Source organism: Centropristis striata, chromosome 21 (assembly GCF_030273125.1).
Source record: "Centropristis striata isolate RG_2023a ecotype Rhode Island chromosome 21, C.striata_1.0, whole genome shotgun sequence".
NCBI lineage: Eukaryota > Metazoa > Chordata > Actinopteri > Perciformes > Serranidae > Centropristis > Centropristis striata.
In genome coordinates this window covers 28,529,835-28,546,195 of record NC_081537.1, presented here as the reverse complement: position 1 = coordinate 28,546,195, position 16,361 = coordinate 28,529,835, and the positions used below count along the sequence as shown (strand labels likewise).

Genomic DNA, 16,361 nt, shown 5'->3' with positions numbered 1-16,361 from the left:
GTGTGTGTGTTTGTGTGTGTTTGTGTGTGTGTGTGTGTGTGTGTGTGTGTGTGTTCCCCAGTATAAAGCGCAGTAACTGTTACATGGTGTGGGCTGGAGAAAGCAGCAGTCCTGGTCAGGGGAGGAACAACAACGGCTTAGAGATCGGCTGTCTGGTCGATACTACAAACGGATTGCTGACATTCACTGCCAATGGCAAAGAACTCAGCACATACTACCAGGTAAATATTTGATATGGTGTCACAAGTTTTTTTGAAGAAGCTATTCAACTGCTGCTTCTAACTCCTCCCTGATTTCTTTTGTCATTGATTTATTTTCTCCATGTCAGTGCCTCTAGCTCCAGCTACCTGGTTATTGTCCTTTTCGCCAGTATATTAGCTGTTAAGTTAGTCTGACTGAAACCAGGACAGCTTTGCCTTTCCAAAGCTTTTAACACTGTGCATTATGTCTCTGGTCCTACACATAAACAAACAATTGAAGACTTTAACTTCAGGGAACTAATAGTCATTGCATTTTGAAGATATTGACCAATTCACTTTAAAGCAGCAAGGCTCCACCATCGTTTGAGCCAATCAGTGCAAAACCTGCAGTATATATCCATTTAAGTACCTGAAACTTACTCTTCATTCATATTGACTGTTGACTGCTACAAATGCAGAAAATGGGCGTGGCATAACACAAATTTATCTAATCATTGCAGAACTCGCAGGTTATGTTTCAAAACAATGTTGACTGACGTGTGTAAAATTATTTTGGAATTGCTTTTGGAATCTCGTGTTATGTTTGTAGTAGGCAGCGGCTATTACGTTTGCGGAAAATGTATTATGTTTGTAGGATTATTACATTAAAAGCTGCAGATTTTTATTATGTTTGTGGTTTATTACATTTGTGGGCATTATTACATTCGCGGGCGTTACAGGTTGCATGCGCATGGCATACAATTTGGGCATAAATCAGTGACAGTCATCCAACTTTACCAAACTCAATAGACATTTTCAATTACCCTGTTGAATTATGTTTTCGCTTCTAATGATCGATTTTGGCTTGAAGCCTGAAATCTCCACTTGTAGCTATATTTGACATTTTTTTTCTGTAAAAATCTTTACTTAAGTTAATGGCCAATGGATATATTTTATTTTAAGCTGTATTTGCATGAAGCAGTAATATTACTGTCCTGAGATCACCTGCCACTAATTCACTTTCAGGTTCACGCTCAGTTTTCTAGCTAATGTCTCTTTCTTTTGTGATGTCTTACTAAAAATAGATATTTTTCTTCCTTACAATAACCAACACCAGAATAAAAAATGTTTGGATGGTATTGCAAGAAAGGAATGACTTTATAAACTAGTTAAACTCTTGCTCATCTCCACAGGTGGAGCCCAGTACTAAGTTGTTCCCAGCAGTCTTTGCAAAGGCCACCAGCCCCAATGTGTTCCAGTTTGAACTGGGGCGTATTAAGGTGAGAAGGACAGACACACACAGACCCACACACAGCTTTGTCATGAAACTAAAGCAACTTTTTGGAGGTTTCTTTTCATAATAAAAGCCTTCTAGTGGTTCTAGCTGTCTCATGCGATGTTATATTAATTATCTTTCTCCTGTCAGAATGTGATGCCCTTGTCAGCTGGTCTGTTTAAGAGCGAGAGGAAGAACTTCATTCCTCAGTGTCCTCCACGGCTGCATGTCCAGTTTCTCACTCCAGTATTATGGAGTCGTGTTCCCAACCACTTCCTCAAGGTACAGTAACAATTTCTACCAATTTATAGCAGGTCTACATTTTTCTGTCTCTTTTGGGGCCTTAATTTTGTTTTGTTTGTTTTGTTCTGACTGATATAAAATAATGTATTGTAGACGAGGCTTTCTTGGCAGAATGTGCAAATCACTAAATGTGCAATGGGATGGACAGGCTGACAATTCTGAAAAGAGTTGCAAAAAATGCCTTTACGATTGGAACAGCTTTGTCTCTTTGTTCTTTGGATATTTTCCAATTCACTTTGCAACCCCAACCAATACTTGTCTGTACAGAGAGCAAACGAAAATGATGTATTTTTGTAGGCCAAACCGGAAGTTAGCCCCGTTAGCATTCTATTGAGAATTTGCCGATGGGCTTTTTGCATTGGATTTTGGATCATTGCAGAAAATAGCAAACACAGAGCTTATTGATGCTTACGCATTTTGTTCTACACGATAATCTGACTTGAACGTCACATCCGTTATACTTCAGACAGGGTCATCCCTATGTTACGGGGAGCATAGGACCCTTTTTTTTGAAAAAGGGTCCTATCCTCCCTAGACTCTCAGCATGGCCAGCAGGCCTACTGTCACATGGCCCACCTTAGCTCAAGCAGCCCAAAACTTAAATTTGCACAGCAGCTACTTTCTGGTTATTTTGCAGTTCATTTGGCTTCATTTGTCAGTTGGCTTTTTAAATAGGGTTAGGGTTAGGGTTAGACCTATTTGCCATGGAATTTGGCAGTAATGGTGGAAAAAGTAACAGACTGGGGAACATAGGACCCTTTTTGGGAAAAGAGGGTAAAAAGGGTTCTATGTTCCCCAGTCTCATACAAAGAGGGGAACATAGACACGCTCTCCTTCAGACGATCTCCAACAAGCTAACCAGCGTTTTGGGCAAGCTAGCAAAACCTTAGCCTAATAAATAATTTATTATCCTTTTCTACAATCCACAAGAGTTTGCAAGAGAAGTGAAAAACACGACTAGAGGCTGGAGGTTGGAGTAGTGAGAAAGTTCCCCTCTGTATCTGACATGATGACATTTAATGTCCCCGACAACCACTATAGTCTCATTTAGCCGCTTGCTAGCAACTGCCTAAACCTTGTAAAAACGAATTGAAAATATTTTAATTTTTTTCAGGTGTCAGCATCCAGAGTGAATGACAGACACGGCTGGCTGGTCCAGTGTAACGAACCTCTGCAGTTCATGTCTCTGCATATACCTGAGGAAAACAAGTAGAGTACCAATAGCTATGCACACACAAATATATGCACATACACACAAATATATGCACACACACACACACACACACACCCCTTTGCATTCTCCTCCTCTGTCATTTCTCATGCAGTATCTTTCTCTGTGTGGTCCAGGTCGGTGGATGTCCTGGAGCTGTCAGAGCAGAGGGACCTATTAAAGTTTCACTACCATACCCTCAGACTGTACTCAGCCATCTGTGCTCTGGGAAACAACCGAGTGGCACATGCCCTCTGCTCCCATGTAGACGAAGCTCAGCTCCTGCAGGCTATAGAGAATAAGTACATGCCAGGTAACACACAGCAAATCAAATGAATTACTGCATGCAATGTTTTAGAGCCTGTCCCTGAGAAATAAGGAAAGGTCAGGTCATAGTCAGAGCCTAACCTTCAAGCACAAGCTGATGCCATGTGATATATCACAACTGTTTACCCTAAAGAAAGAAGGCAGTAGAGATTTCCGACATAACTGGATCGTGGATCATAACTGTATGGCGCAGTAACTGTAGGGGGAGATTGAATAAATATTCAGAACATGTATTTAAACCTGTTAGAGGCAGAATTTTTTTTTTTTTGAAAGTATGTTTTTTTTAGCACAATATAATTCAAGCTATGCAACATCGATTCAAAAAAGGTTGGGATGCTGTAAAATCAGTGTTTTTACCGAAAAAATAAATGTCCCCCCCCCCCCCAAGCCCCTCCCACTGGATGAGCATGCATGGGGCACATGCTCCATACAGTAACCTATACTGGCAGTTACATGAGAATATCTATCTTTACACATATTACGAACTTTTAAAACTTTTTCAATTCTTTTTTTCAAAATAGTTTTTAAGGACAAATCATTTCCTTAAACCAGCTGCCACTGTAGTGTTATGAAATGTTACTCAAAGAGAGGGAAAAATTTCATATGTTGATGATGGAAGTACATTTACTCAAGTACTGTACTGAAGTACAATTTTGAGGCATTTGTGCCCCCGCGACCAGGCCCCCAGAAAAGGGGATATAATCGATGGATGGATGGATGTACTTTACTTGAGTATTTCCACTTTTTGCAACCAAATACTCCACTACTCTTGAGGCAAATATTGTATTTTTTTTACTCCAATGCATTTAGCTGAGTATATGAAGTAGTTAAAATGAGCCCCGTCTTTACAAAATTGAAGTGCTACTTACGTAAATGCATCAATAGTAATAATCCAATAATATATATTGAATTTATATAACAATCCCTTAAGTTTTGAATGCAGGACTTTAACTTATAATGGAGTATTTTACAGTGTGGTATTACTTTTACTAAAGTAAGGGATCTGAATACTTTTCCACCACTGCTTTTTCAGTGGTTGATAAATCCTGATAAAGCCCTAAAAGGCCTTGGTGTGGTACATTCCAAAAAATTATGGCAGTCATATCACACAAGATACCATCTTTCTAAAGAAGAATTCAACATTTGTAAGGGTATAAAAGCAATGATTGGCGTGCTGAAAAAGAGTTTAAATTGAAATTTGAATTGAATTGTTACCTTGAAATCAAATTGAATCACCGATTTGGAGAATTGTGACTCTTCTACTATATACACCCACTTAGAGAAGAAATTCATGTAACTGTTACTACCAGATAATGGATGTAATCTGATCATAAATGCTACATTTAAAGTGTTTTAGAAATGTTAACAATTATCTTATCACTTCCAGGTTTGCTTCGTGCGGGCTACTACGACCTCCTTATCGACATCCACCTGAGCAGCTACACCACGGCCCGCCTCATGATGAACAATGAGTACATAGTTCCCATGACGGACGAAACCAAGAGCATCACCCTGTTTCCAGATGAGAAGAAGAAACACGGGCTGCCAGGCATCGGCCTCAGCACCTCGCTGAGACCCAGAATGCACTTCTCATCTCCAAGTTTCGTCTGTGGGACCGGACCATCCAACCGTAACAACAGCAACAACGGATCAGGAGACTGTTTCCAGTACAGCCCTGAGTTCCCCTTAGACACACTGAAGATGAAAACCATAGAGATGCTAACGGAGGCAGTGCGGGAGGGAAGCATGCATGTACGGGACCCAGTAGGGGGCAGCACCGAGTTCCTGTTCGTCCCCCTCATCAAGCTCTTCTACACACTGCTCATCATGGGAGTTTTCCAGAGTGGAGATCTGAAGAACATCCTCAGACTGATTGAGCCTTCCGTGTTCTCTGAAAGACAGGAAGGGCAGGACGACACGCACAAAGACCTGGAGGTAGTGAAGGAGGGGGAGAGTGAGGACGGAGGGAGGAACATGCCAAAAGAAGGACTGTTACAGATGAAGCTGCCTGAGCCTGTAAAACTCCAGGTGACACCTTCTCACTCTCTAAATGTGGTTAGATTTGTTTAAGATGGCAGATTAGTGCTGTATTCACAGACATTTTTCTAAATGATTTGACGATTGTTGTTCGTCACATTGCATCAGTGGTGGAAAAAGTATTTCAAAAATACCACATTTTGAATTACTCCACTACAAGTAAAAGTCCTGCATTCAAAACTTACTTCAGTCCAAAAGTCCAAAAGTATCAGCATCAAAATGTACTTAAAGTATCAAAATTAAAAGTACTCGTTATGCAGAATGGACCCACTCAGACTGTTTTGTAAATTCCAAGTATGTTATTGGATTAATATTACTGATTTTGTAAAAATAGGGCTCATTTTGACTTAATTTACTGTTATGAGGTTTGATTTAAAAAAATGCGTAATACATTCAAATTAAATCACGTTTTTATGTTAAATCTCTACCTGAAAAGTAACTAAAGCTGTCAGCTAAATGCAGTGGAGTAAAATGTACAATATTTCTCTCAAAATTTTACCTAAGTTCAGTACTTGAGTAAATGTACTTATTTACATTCCACCATTGCATTGCTTTGTGTTTTTATGTTACACAATAGGGAATTCTTAAAGAAAATGTGCTGCACTTCAAGATTTACATTTTTTTTACTTTGTGGTCTCATTTAAAGATAATAGAGCTTGCCTTAATGTTTCAGAAAACTTAATAGAACTGCTTTTCTTCCATATCTATATTTATTTATACATGTGATATAATGAGCAAAGCACTTTCAGTTACATAAAACACTGTTAAAATCACTGTAGAGCTGGACTTTCTCAAATATCCATATTCAAGGCTGTATGGGTGTCAAGATGGGATGCAAATAAAATCAATAAACAAACAAACAAAGCCATGTGGTGTAGGTTGTTATGGCAAAAAATGTGAAAGAAAAAGAGGAATCTCATCCATCGAGTGTGGCGGACGAGCCCCCACTGACCAGAGCCTAAATACATTAGAGCTCTACCAAATTCACCCCAACAAGAAGCAAATTAGTTTCTGCAGAACACTGACACAGTATCAAAACACCAGAGAAATGAGACTGGCTTTACCTGTCACATACACTAAAAGATTGTAGCAACCTCATGAATGACAAACCGAAAAGGTCGGAAACAAGCAACAGACTTTCACCCAGGAGAGGAGTTGGCGTACCGTGTGAAAACAAAAGTAAACCACTTTCAACTTAAGTTACGTGAATCGCGTTTTTGAACGTAACTTACGTTTTTTATTTACGTACATTTATTTACTGTTTAAACTGTCTCTTATGTAAAATGTCACTCTGGTTTGTAGATTGGAATCCCAAGAGTAAACGCACACTGGAGATAAAGTAAGGTCTCAATACCGGCCTTTATTTTTGGTCAGATGTAAAATTATGCAGATCTGATCTCAGAATAACATCATTCTCACAGGAAGTCAGTTAGAGTCAGGAACACTATAAAAGTTTACATTTTATTCGTCTTGGGCTAAGCCTCCCCCAGTACAGAAAATGGACGAATCGACACCGATTCTATTGGCCAGTTCCTAATAACAACAGATGTTGACCATGTTTGTTCTAAACAATGTGTGACAGTGTGCTTGTGTTGTCGTCATAGGCATGTAGCTAAGAGTTACCAAGTCTAAACAATGACAGCTTAAAACCCAAATTGTGCCCTTGAATATCTATGAAAAAGATTACAAAATCATCACCAGCAAGGTGGAAAGTCACATTTATTCTACACAGCATTATAATAATCCATATATAACAATCTACACAGCATTATAATTATCCAAATATAACGCTTATAACACCTTACCAGAAGTTTTTTGCCCTAAACCTAAGGTCAGTGGTTTTACAACATAAATCCATAGAAACGGCAGTCTTTTTTTTTTACAACTGCGGACCATACGTGTATGCCGCGCAGCGATACATTAATATGTGCCCTGTAACCCGAGCTGCGATACGTGCCTACGTGCGTAGTTTTATGGTGAAGATGTTTTTTCCTGCAATAGTATGACAGTATGATAATGCTTCCATAACTTTATGTAATGTGGATGGACTTTCCCTACAAACGTGTTACACTATTTCCTCTCTGTGTGTAGATGTGCCATGTGCTGCAGTATCTGTGTGACTGCCAAGTGCGTCACCGTATCGAGGCGGTGGTGGCCTTCTCTGATGACTTTGTGGCCTGTCTCCAAGACAACCAGCGGTTCCGCTACAACGAGGTGATGCTGGCGCTCAACATGTCTGCAGCCCTCACTGCCAAGAAGACCAAAGAGTTCAGATCTCCTCCACAGGAACAGGTAGGAACACCACTGAAGAAGAGAGAGCCTGGGCTGGAGGTCAGAGCAGTACAGTAGAATAGGTTGTATAAGAGAATACAATTAATTAATATTCTTCAATCATGCATATTTATTTATAAATATATTCATCTTTCCCACTTGCTGTCCAAATCTTTTCATGATTTTATTTTCAGTTAACTCCCAGGTCCATTCTCACAACACAAGACACACTGATAAACTGCATCCACCACACATACTCAGTTTTCTTTTGCTTACAGAGACTCCATACAGCAGGAATTCTCATATTCATTTAGTAAAACTATCTTCATCACTCAATAATTTTAAGTTCAGACTGAAAGCTTACCTGTCAAATCAAGAATCCTAATAGTTTATTTTCCAGTATAGTTGTCATTGGATCATTATCCATTATTATACATGTTCATACACTCAAATACAAAATATTTTACGTTTATAGACACCCATGTTTTTATTTCTGACTTTTTTGTGAGTGTGTGCTATAAAATGGCACTTTGCTTTCTTTCTTTCTTTCTTTCTTTGTTGTTATTTGTTGTTGCTTTCTCTCATTGTTATTGCTATTGTTATTTTTGAATTTTTGTATACTTTCTTGGGGAGGTGCTTTTTATAAGCCCATATAGGGTTTTTTAACCTCTTCCACACTTACTATTCTTGTTTCATTTCTGTTTTTTGTAATTGTCCTTTCCTATGGTGCAAATAAATAAAAAAATAAATAAATGATGCAATGAGTACAATGGAAAGGAATAACATGAAATGTATTAGAGACGACCAGCAGACAAACTAGAGAAGGACATTTCTGAAGTTTCACGAAATTGCGGTGCGATGCTGGATGCTGAGTTGAATGTTTCAGAAGAAGTTGAAGTAGTACCAATAGTTGGAAAAGTGGAAATGGGTCTTAGTGTGTATGATGTATTTGAAAAGTTGAATAATACCAATATTGAAAAAAAAAAAATGGGAATGGGTTTAATTCATAGGAATGTGTTTGAAAAGTTGAATGACACAATAAGGTTTAAAAGATGTGAAATATTTGAGTAAGTATGCCTGAAGCATTCACACCATCGAGCAAAATGAAAGCTGGGGCACTTTGATAGAGGAATTAAGATCTGGAACATTATCAGCTGAAACACTGGACACCAAGTAGTTCACACATTAACTCTTGCAGTGTATAAAGTTTGGGGGTTTTCACACCTGAGCTATTTGGTCAGCTTTCAACGAACTCTGGTGTGTTTTGTCCGTTTAGGTTTTAACTGGTGTGACTGCCCAAATTATTATTTTTTTAAGATTATATTTTTTGGCATTTTTGCTTTTATTGAAAGTGATAGATAGAAAGGGGGAGACAGAGGGGAGGACATGCGGCAAAGGGACCTCAGGCCGGATTCGAACCCGGGTCTGCCGCAGGAAGGACTCAGCCTTAATGGTACGCGCTCTACGAGTGTGAGCCACTGGGACGCCCCGACTGCCCAAATTTTAGCGGTTTGTGGTCTTTTATCCGTTAAAAGACCAAAAACACCAAAAAACTGCTAAAATTTGGGATATCGGCTCGCTTTTAAGTGCACCAGAGAACGCATTCCTAACCAAAACCCAGTGTTTTCTGGGTTCAATTTGGGGGGAAATTTGAGGATCAACACCAGGCAGGGTACTAGCAGGCCTGGAAAATATCTCATGACCAGACGTAGTCTAACAATGAAGTAAAGGCCGTTATCAAAATATGGTCAGACGTTCACATAACACAGTTGCTTATGGCTACACACAAGCAACTGTGTGTAGCCTGCCAGTGCCAACAATACATTTAAGTCCACGACTTGCTTTGAAAAAGTGTCAGCTCTTTCCCTCACATATTCCCTCCAATAGATTAAGGACATTTGTTTCTAATGCTTGGTGTGGTTGATAAAACACAGTGTGGAAGCAAGCTAAACTAAATGAGAAAAGCAACAATGTTGCAACGTCACCGCTGAATTTCACACAGTCAACCAGACATACAAAGTGCATTTCAGGGTGCTTTAGCCACCAAAGTCCTTTAGGTTAGTCAAAATCAGAGTGAAATAGATACTTTTGGTGAATTTTTTATTTTGTTGGTCACCTTCACAGTGCATAAATGTAAGTGGACCAAATAAAGAAAATATTTGCGGAGGAAGGGATTGAAATATAGTTGTAGTATTAGGCAAATGCAGTGGGTTTTTTTACATTGACTCTGCACTGATTATGCATGAATTCTTTTCCTCCAGTTGATCTCAAATGATTTTATAAACCTCATTGTTTTTGTGGACTTTGTTCAGCCTCTCCTGTATGTGTTCTTCGGTCCAGATGTCAATCAAATATCAGACTTCAGCAGAAATCCAAGTCTCCCAATCCTGTTGCATCTGTCGCTCTGTGTACATCTCACAAAATGCCAGCGCAGGTAGCCCAGAATCCGCTGCGTTTTGGTTTATTTCCTGTAATTGGGTCTACTTCAATCACAGTGTAATCGAACCACACTAGGGTTCGTTTGGAATTGGACCAAGAGCCCTGCTCGCAAGCGAGTCCACCAGACTTGAACAAATGTGCGTTGGACCTGTGTTTATTCTGATGGATTCCCAGTGGTTGTTTTGTAAGTATTTAATGCACAAGACTTGCATGACAATCACACCCGTGTGTGTTTTTGCAGATCAACATGCTGCTGAACTTTAAGGATGAGAAGCAGGAGTGTCCCTGTCCTGAATACATCCGAGAACAGCTGCTCGACTTCCATGAGGACCTGATGAGACACTGTGGTGAACTACTAATCAGCTTTACCTACACAGCCAACAATACATGCACACTAACTATAATATCTAGGCTGCCCACAGAGAGGGGATCAATCATAATAACAACATGTTTCTGTCATATCTGCACACTGTATGTTCATTCACTGCAAACATAAGAGTGTGCACCGTGTAGTGATTTCTCCATTCTGTCAGGTATAGAGTTGAACGAGGAGAGAGGGATAGACGGTGACAGTGACTTCACCATACGGGGTCGACTCTTGTCATTGGTGGAGAAAGTGGCTTACCTGAAGAAGAAGATGGCCAATCTGCCAAAAGAGAAAAAAGACAGAAAACCCAGTAAGTCTACTGAAGAAGCATTGAATTTTTAAGGGGAGATAGCAGGTAGGGCTGTGCGATATGGACCAAAAGTCATATCCCAATATATTTAGCCTGAATATCGATATACGATATATATCCCAATATTTTTATCGCAAATTGAGAGCAAATTTTCAGTCAAAGTCAAAGCCAAATATGATATGTCACAAGTAGTTTTATTTAAACGGTTTATTTAAATTAACATAAATGCTGTATAACAACAACTTTTTTTTTTTAAATCAGAGCACCATAAAGTGCACAATTAATTAAATAATAAAAAATATCTGAAATAAAAAAAGCCTATGATATAAAATAAGCCAATCTTCTTCTGAAATAGATATATTTATATGAGAAAAGAATAACAAACATTACAGAAGAACTAAATATGACAAACCCTAGTAAGGGCAGCATTTATATATAAAGAAAGAAAAAAATTGAACTATAGCAATATACTGTATGCGATATGGTCAAATTCTATATCACATTTAAAAATATATCAATATATCGCCCAGCCCTAATAGCAGGTCAACGTAGATGTCACATAGATGTGGTGTACATCATCTGAAAGCTGAAGATTAATTTGAGATGCAGCTCAGCACTGTGTGTCAAGTTGTTTTAGACATATATCTGGAATATTAATAAATGAATGAATCAAATAATTAACCAATTCATTATCTTGAGAAAGCTCAAGAAAGGATAAGAATGGTCAAAAATCTCTGCAAAATACCACGATAAGACATCAAGACATTGAGGACCACACTAGAAATATTCAGATATTTGAGACCAAATCACAAAAAAGTGGTTTTCTGGAGTGATATTTGACAACTTTTATAATTTCTAAACCATTGTGTACTCCTCCCCTTGACTATAGGGCCTCATTAAAAAAAAAAAAAAGTAATAAAACCTGACTATTTTTTTCAATAGTTGTTTGAAATAATAATTTCTTGATGGGGATGCACAGAGTAGGTTATATCAACTTTTAGTGAAACTTATGTTTTGTTATACCACTATAACTATTGAAAAAAAATATTCAGGTTTTATTACTTTTTTTCTCTTGAAATGAGGCCCTCATTTTGTATATTTGACAAAAATTTACCAATAATAATGAAATAAATATGAAAATTAAATATCAATTTGTTGGCCATTTGTTGCCTTAAAAGGCTAAAAAAAAAGTTTCTACTAGTTTCTAGAATTTTTTCTACATGTCCTACAACCAGTCTAATATCATGGGGTCATTTTTGACCCCTGAGGATCATGGGTGCTATAAAAATGTATAAAACACGTAAAAATGTATGAAAGAAGTTGACATTTATAAGCTATAAAGGATGCTGAAAATTTCAAGCAACTCTATGAAAGTTAACCTTTATTAATGGTATGATAAAAATGATTTGGGGTCAAAAAGGAGCCCAGGTGCACAGGATGGTTGAGTAATAAAATGGCGATGACGATAAAATGTAAACCTCTCTCTCTCTTTGTCTCTGTATCTCACTCTCTCTTTCTGATTCTGTTTCTGCAGGCACATTGCAGCAGTTGATTTCCGATACGATGGTGCGCTGGGCTCAGGAGTCGGTTATTGAGGATCCAGAGCTGGTCAGAGCCATGTTTGTCCTGCTGCACCGCCAGTATGATGGCATTGGGGGACAGGTACATTGGTGCCAGTGTGTTTCCTTTCAATAGAGACACCATACCACTGAAGACCCTGTTTACACTGTTACATAAGAATATGTTGAGGCACCTCCGGGCTGAATGATTAAAGAATATATTACTTATTATGGTAGTAAATAAGATATATTACTAGAACCCCTTGAGATATATTTTATATTGATGTATAAACACCACTGAATTCACAGCATTGAAATATTTTACTTTGAAAACCATGTATCTGAACTTATTCGTTCTGAATTGACCTGTTTGAAATTAATATATGAAATGTCTTTATTTATAATTCATGAAGCTGAATTGTATTTGTATTTGTATTTATGTATTTGTTTTTTCAATGTTCACACATTCAGGCCCCCAAAAAAATCGAATTTCAGAATTCCCCCAAAAATTACTCCAGGTTACTCAAATTTGATTGGTTAAATTCAGATCCAACAATTCAAGTCTTCGAATATTAAAACCTGTTCTGTCAAGCCTGAACTCAATCAAACCCACTTCAGAACAGGGCAGAACAGAACATGCTCTGGTCTCTCGTTTTCCAAGCCAGATTAAACCCTGACAGCTTATTGTTGTCCGTCTCAGGAGCTGCCATCCACTCTCCTCCCGGTGAAGAGGTCTGCCAACGGCAACCATTGTTGCCTCTGGCCACCAGCCCGCTGTTTGGCCCATTTTCTGTTACCAGCACAGCATGAAAGCACCATGGAATAGAGAGCAAACAAAATGACATTTTAATTGATTTTTGTAGGCCAAACCAGAAGCAGCATCTCCATGGGGTCTTTTGACAATTCGTCTATGGGATTTTTACATTGGATTTTGGATCTTTGCAGAAAATAAGCTCTTTGACGAGCATGTTTCTGATGCTGACAAGTTTTGTTCAGCAGGATAATCTTGAATCACAAATGAACACCACTTTTATTCAGTTTGAAGCGTTAATACAGCTGACAGACATTAAAAGCTAACGTTACGTAAAGTCTCAGACAGTGTGTTAACCTAATAACGATTATAAAAGTTCTGAAACTATCTCTTTCTGTCCAGGTACGGGCCCTTCCCAAGACATACACCATCAACTCAGTATCGATTGAGGACACCATCAACCTGTTGGCGGCTCTGGGGCAGATCAGATCTCTGCTGAGTGTCCGGATGGGAAGAGAGGAGGAGAAACTAATGATCAGAGGGCTGGGGTGAGAACACACTCATCTGTGAAGCTCTTGAATAATTGAAAAATTTTAATTCATTTGGTCCAGTTTGCACTCTCTCCATCGACATGGAGTGCACCAAGGCACTCTAATCAGCTGTCTGTTGTTGTGGATCACAGACAATAGGCAAAGTCCTGTCTAAAGAGCGTTTGTCAAACTAGCATGTGGAGAGTTTGACAGTTTGTACAAACAGGCCTTGCTTCATCCTTCTTCTGGGTACTAAAGGAAGTTGTACAGTCTGAAAGTATATATACTGCTGGGCAGGCTCAATTAATTCACATCCTGTCAAGGCCAATTGCAGATTTGGTTGGGTGGAAAGGGCTATCGCTTTGTTAAATGGATGCAGAAATCAGAAACATGATAAGCTGTCTGTCAGCAGAATTTGATTACCCACATGGGTCCATGTAATCTGGTGATGCAGTCACCACAACTCTCTTATCAGTCGGTTATTAGCCGGTATCTTCAGATATGTCATTGTCAACACAAAACAAAAGAATTATATGGAAAATATGGATTGTAAGGGTTGCTAGAGAGTAAAATGCACTAGAGATTTACCGCTTAAAGTATAGTTATAAAGGCACAGGCACAAGACCGCACCCCCAGAAACTAGAAAACAAAGCCTTTTAACAGGCCAATTTCAGCTTAAGTGACTAAGGCCTGTCAGGTGAAAACCACTAAATAGAATAAAATACAAATACAGCAATACCACAGCAAATTTAAAGCATAAACTATACCAGAAACCAGAAGCCAAGTAGATCCTCAAAAATTAAAAATGCACTGGTGCATCGGTATTAGAATGTTTAAATTTTGTTTCCATCTGCTCGTGACATGCTAAATACAGCCTGAGCCCTCAAATTTGAATTTTATTAGCATTATTACCTGCTAATTCCTATGGAAGATTTTCAATTTGAGTATTTAAGAATTATGCGTCCCAAGTCTAGACTAAATTAACCGAATTACAGAAAAAGAACTAAGAACAACTTAAAGAGCTTTTGGTTTAAACCTTGAACAAGTGGTCTGGCATCTTTCAAAACTATCTTGGTACACATTAGATTAGACTCTGCAGCTAGGAATTGTTGATGTAGGATGTACCAACCAGTTTTGTACTGGCCTGCGCTTACTTAAAACACTCCAGCAATGAATAAAACAAGCAAAACAGAAATCCGTGGGTTAACAACACTTTGAAAACCCTGAACATGCAATGTTAAGTTACTCTGTTTTCCTTCTACTGTGATAAACCGTGTATAAAATGTTCAGTCAGTGCTGACTCTATAATGTTGATAAGAGCCCTAATGATGAAAACTCTATGTATTACCTCCTCCTTTACTCTGCAGTGATATCATGAACAACAAGGTGTTCTACCAACATCCTAACCTGATGAGAGCTCTGGGGATGCACGAGACAGTCATGGAGGTCATGGTCAACGTGCTCAGTGGAGGAGACTCCAAGGTATGAAGTATGTGAAGTATGTATGAGCTGCAGAGCAAGAAAATAGGCTTAAGTACTGAAGCTGGATCAGGATGTCGACAGAAACCAGGACCAAGAACTGAATATGTAGCTCTCTTCGGTTTTGAACAGATGTGGTGTAAATGGCTGAATTGGAATTAGTGTGCTTGTATGAACACAATTGTTCATGACGTGCTATGACGGTTTCTGCAAAAGGTTTTCAAATTATTTGGCAAAAACTCGCCAAAAATCCTCCCCATGTTACCCTATGGAGAGGCTAGAGTGGATGACATCATTGCTAGAGTGGAGAGGGAGAGAAAAAAATGTCAAAAAATTAATTTGGAAACTGCGCTCCAGGCCGCAGATGCCACTCTACAGAAATAATTTATACATAGAAATGTAGGAAAATGTGTCTTCTCACTCACATTTGTCTGCTAAAGTTGTCAAAGTTATAGTTTGGGCGTAGGACGCACAGATGCACCACCAACAAGCACCAAGCACCTACAGCTTCATTCTCAATATTTGAAATTTGTTCAATTTTTAACAACACAAATATATTGAGTGATAATACAACTTTATGGACAATATTTCTGCATGAATTGTCTGACATGAAGTCCTTGTTTTTGCAGGAAATTACCTTTCCTAAAATGGTGGCCAACTGTTGTCGTTTTCTCTGTTACTTCTGTCGAATCAGCCGTCAGAACCAGAAAGCCATGTTTGACCATCTCAGCTACCTGCTGGAGAATAGCAGTGTTGGCCTTGGTGAGTATATCCGGGCGCAGTAATGTGCTGCCCACTGCTCCTTGCATGGTGTGTTCACTTGTGTGTAGAAAATGATGGGTTAAATGCAGAGGTTGAATTTCCCCATTGTGGGATTAATAAAGTAATCTTCTTCTTCTTCTTCTTCTATATGTGATATACACTAAAGTGGACCTTGACCTTAAGATTGTTTTGTTAAATGTATGAAGAAATGTATAGAACTAGATGTATTTATTCTGAAAAATAGTACATATGATAGAAAAAGCTAGAAAGAGACGAGAAAATAAAAACAGTCTGATACAGTGGGCGCTTGAAATCCACAATACGTTACTTTTTTTTTTTTTGTAAAATTGGCAGGAAAAACACAACACTTTGATCAAGCAGATGTGTGCCTGAAGTAGCATCCATGAAAACCGCCTCAGAACCCCTAACTGTATGTTTCTTTAGACAATCGTAGGGCTGGGCGATATGGACTAATAGTTATATCATGATATATTTAGCCTGAACATCGATATATAATATATATCCCGATATTATTTTATCACAAATGTTCAGTCAAAGCCA

The 16,361-nt window shown here is 38.6% G+C and overlaps 1 protein-coding gene across 1 annotated transcript in view; it reads left to right on the top strand.

The window, feature by feature from the left end:
* LOC131959479 (ryanodine receptor 2-like) overlaps positions 1–16,361 on the top strand; it is a 241,865-nt gene that overhangs the window by 144,848 nt on the left and 80,656 nt on the right. The window contains exons 34-46 of the mRNA XM_059324681.1: positions 62–221; positions 1,373–1,459; positions 1,606–1,737; positions 2,873–2,967; positions 3,106–3,281; positions 4,683–5,323; positions 7,424–7,624; positions 10,284–10,389; positions 10,576–10,719; positions 12,254–12,381; positions 13,432–13,577; positions 14,927–15,041; positions 15,668–15,800. Coding sequence (XP_059180664.1) covers positions 62–221; positions 1,373–1,459; positions 1,606–1,737; positions 2,873–2,967; positions 3,106–3,281; positions 4,683–5,323; positions 7,424–7,624; positions 10,284–10,389; positions 10,576–10,719; positions 12,254–12,381; positions 13,432–13,577; positions 14,927–15,041; positions 15,668–15,800 — 2,264 coding nt within the window. The remainder of the gene's footprint in view (positions 1–61; positions 222–1,372; positions 1,460–1,605; positions 1,738–2,872; positions 2,968–3,105; positions 3,282–4,682; positions 5,324–7,423; positions 7,625–10,283; positions 10,390–10,575; positions 10,720–12,253; positions 12,382–13,431; positions 13,578–14,926; positions 15,042–15,667; positions 15,801–16,361) is intronic.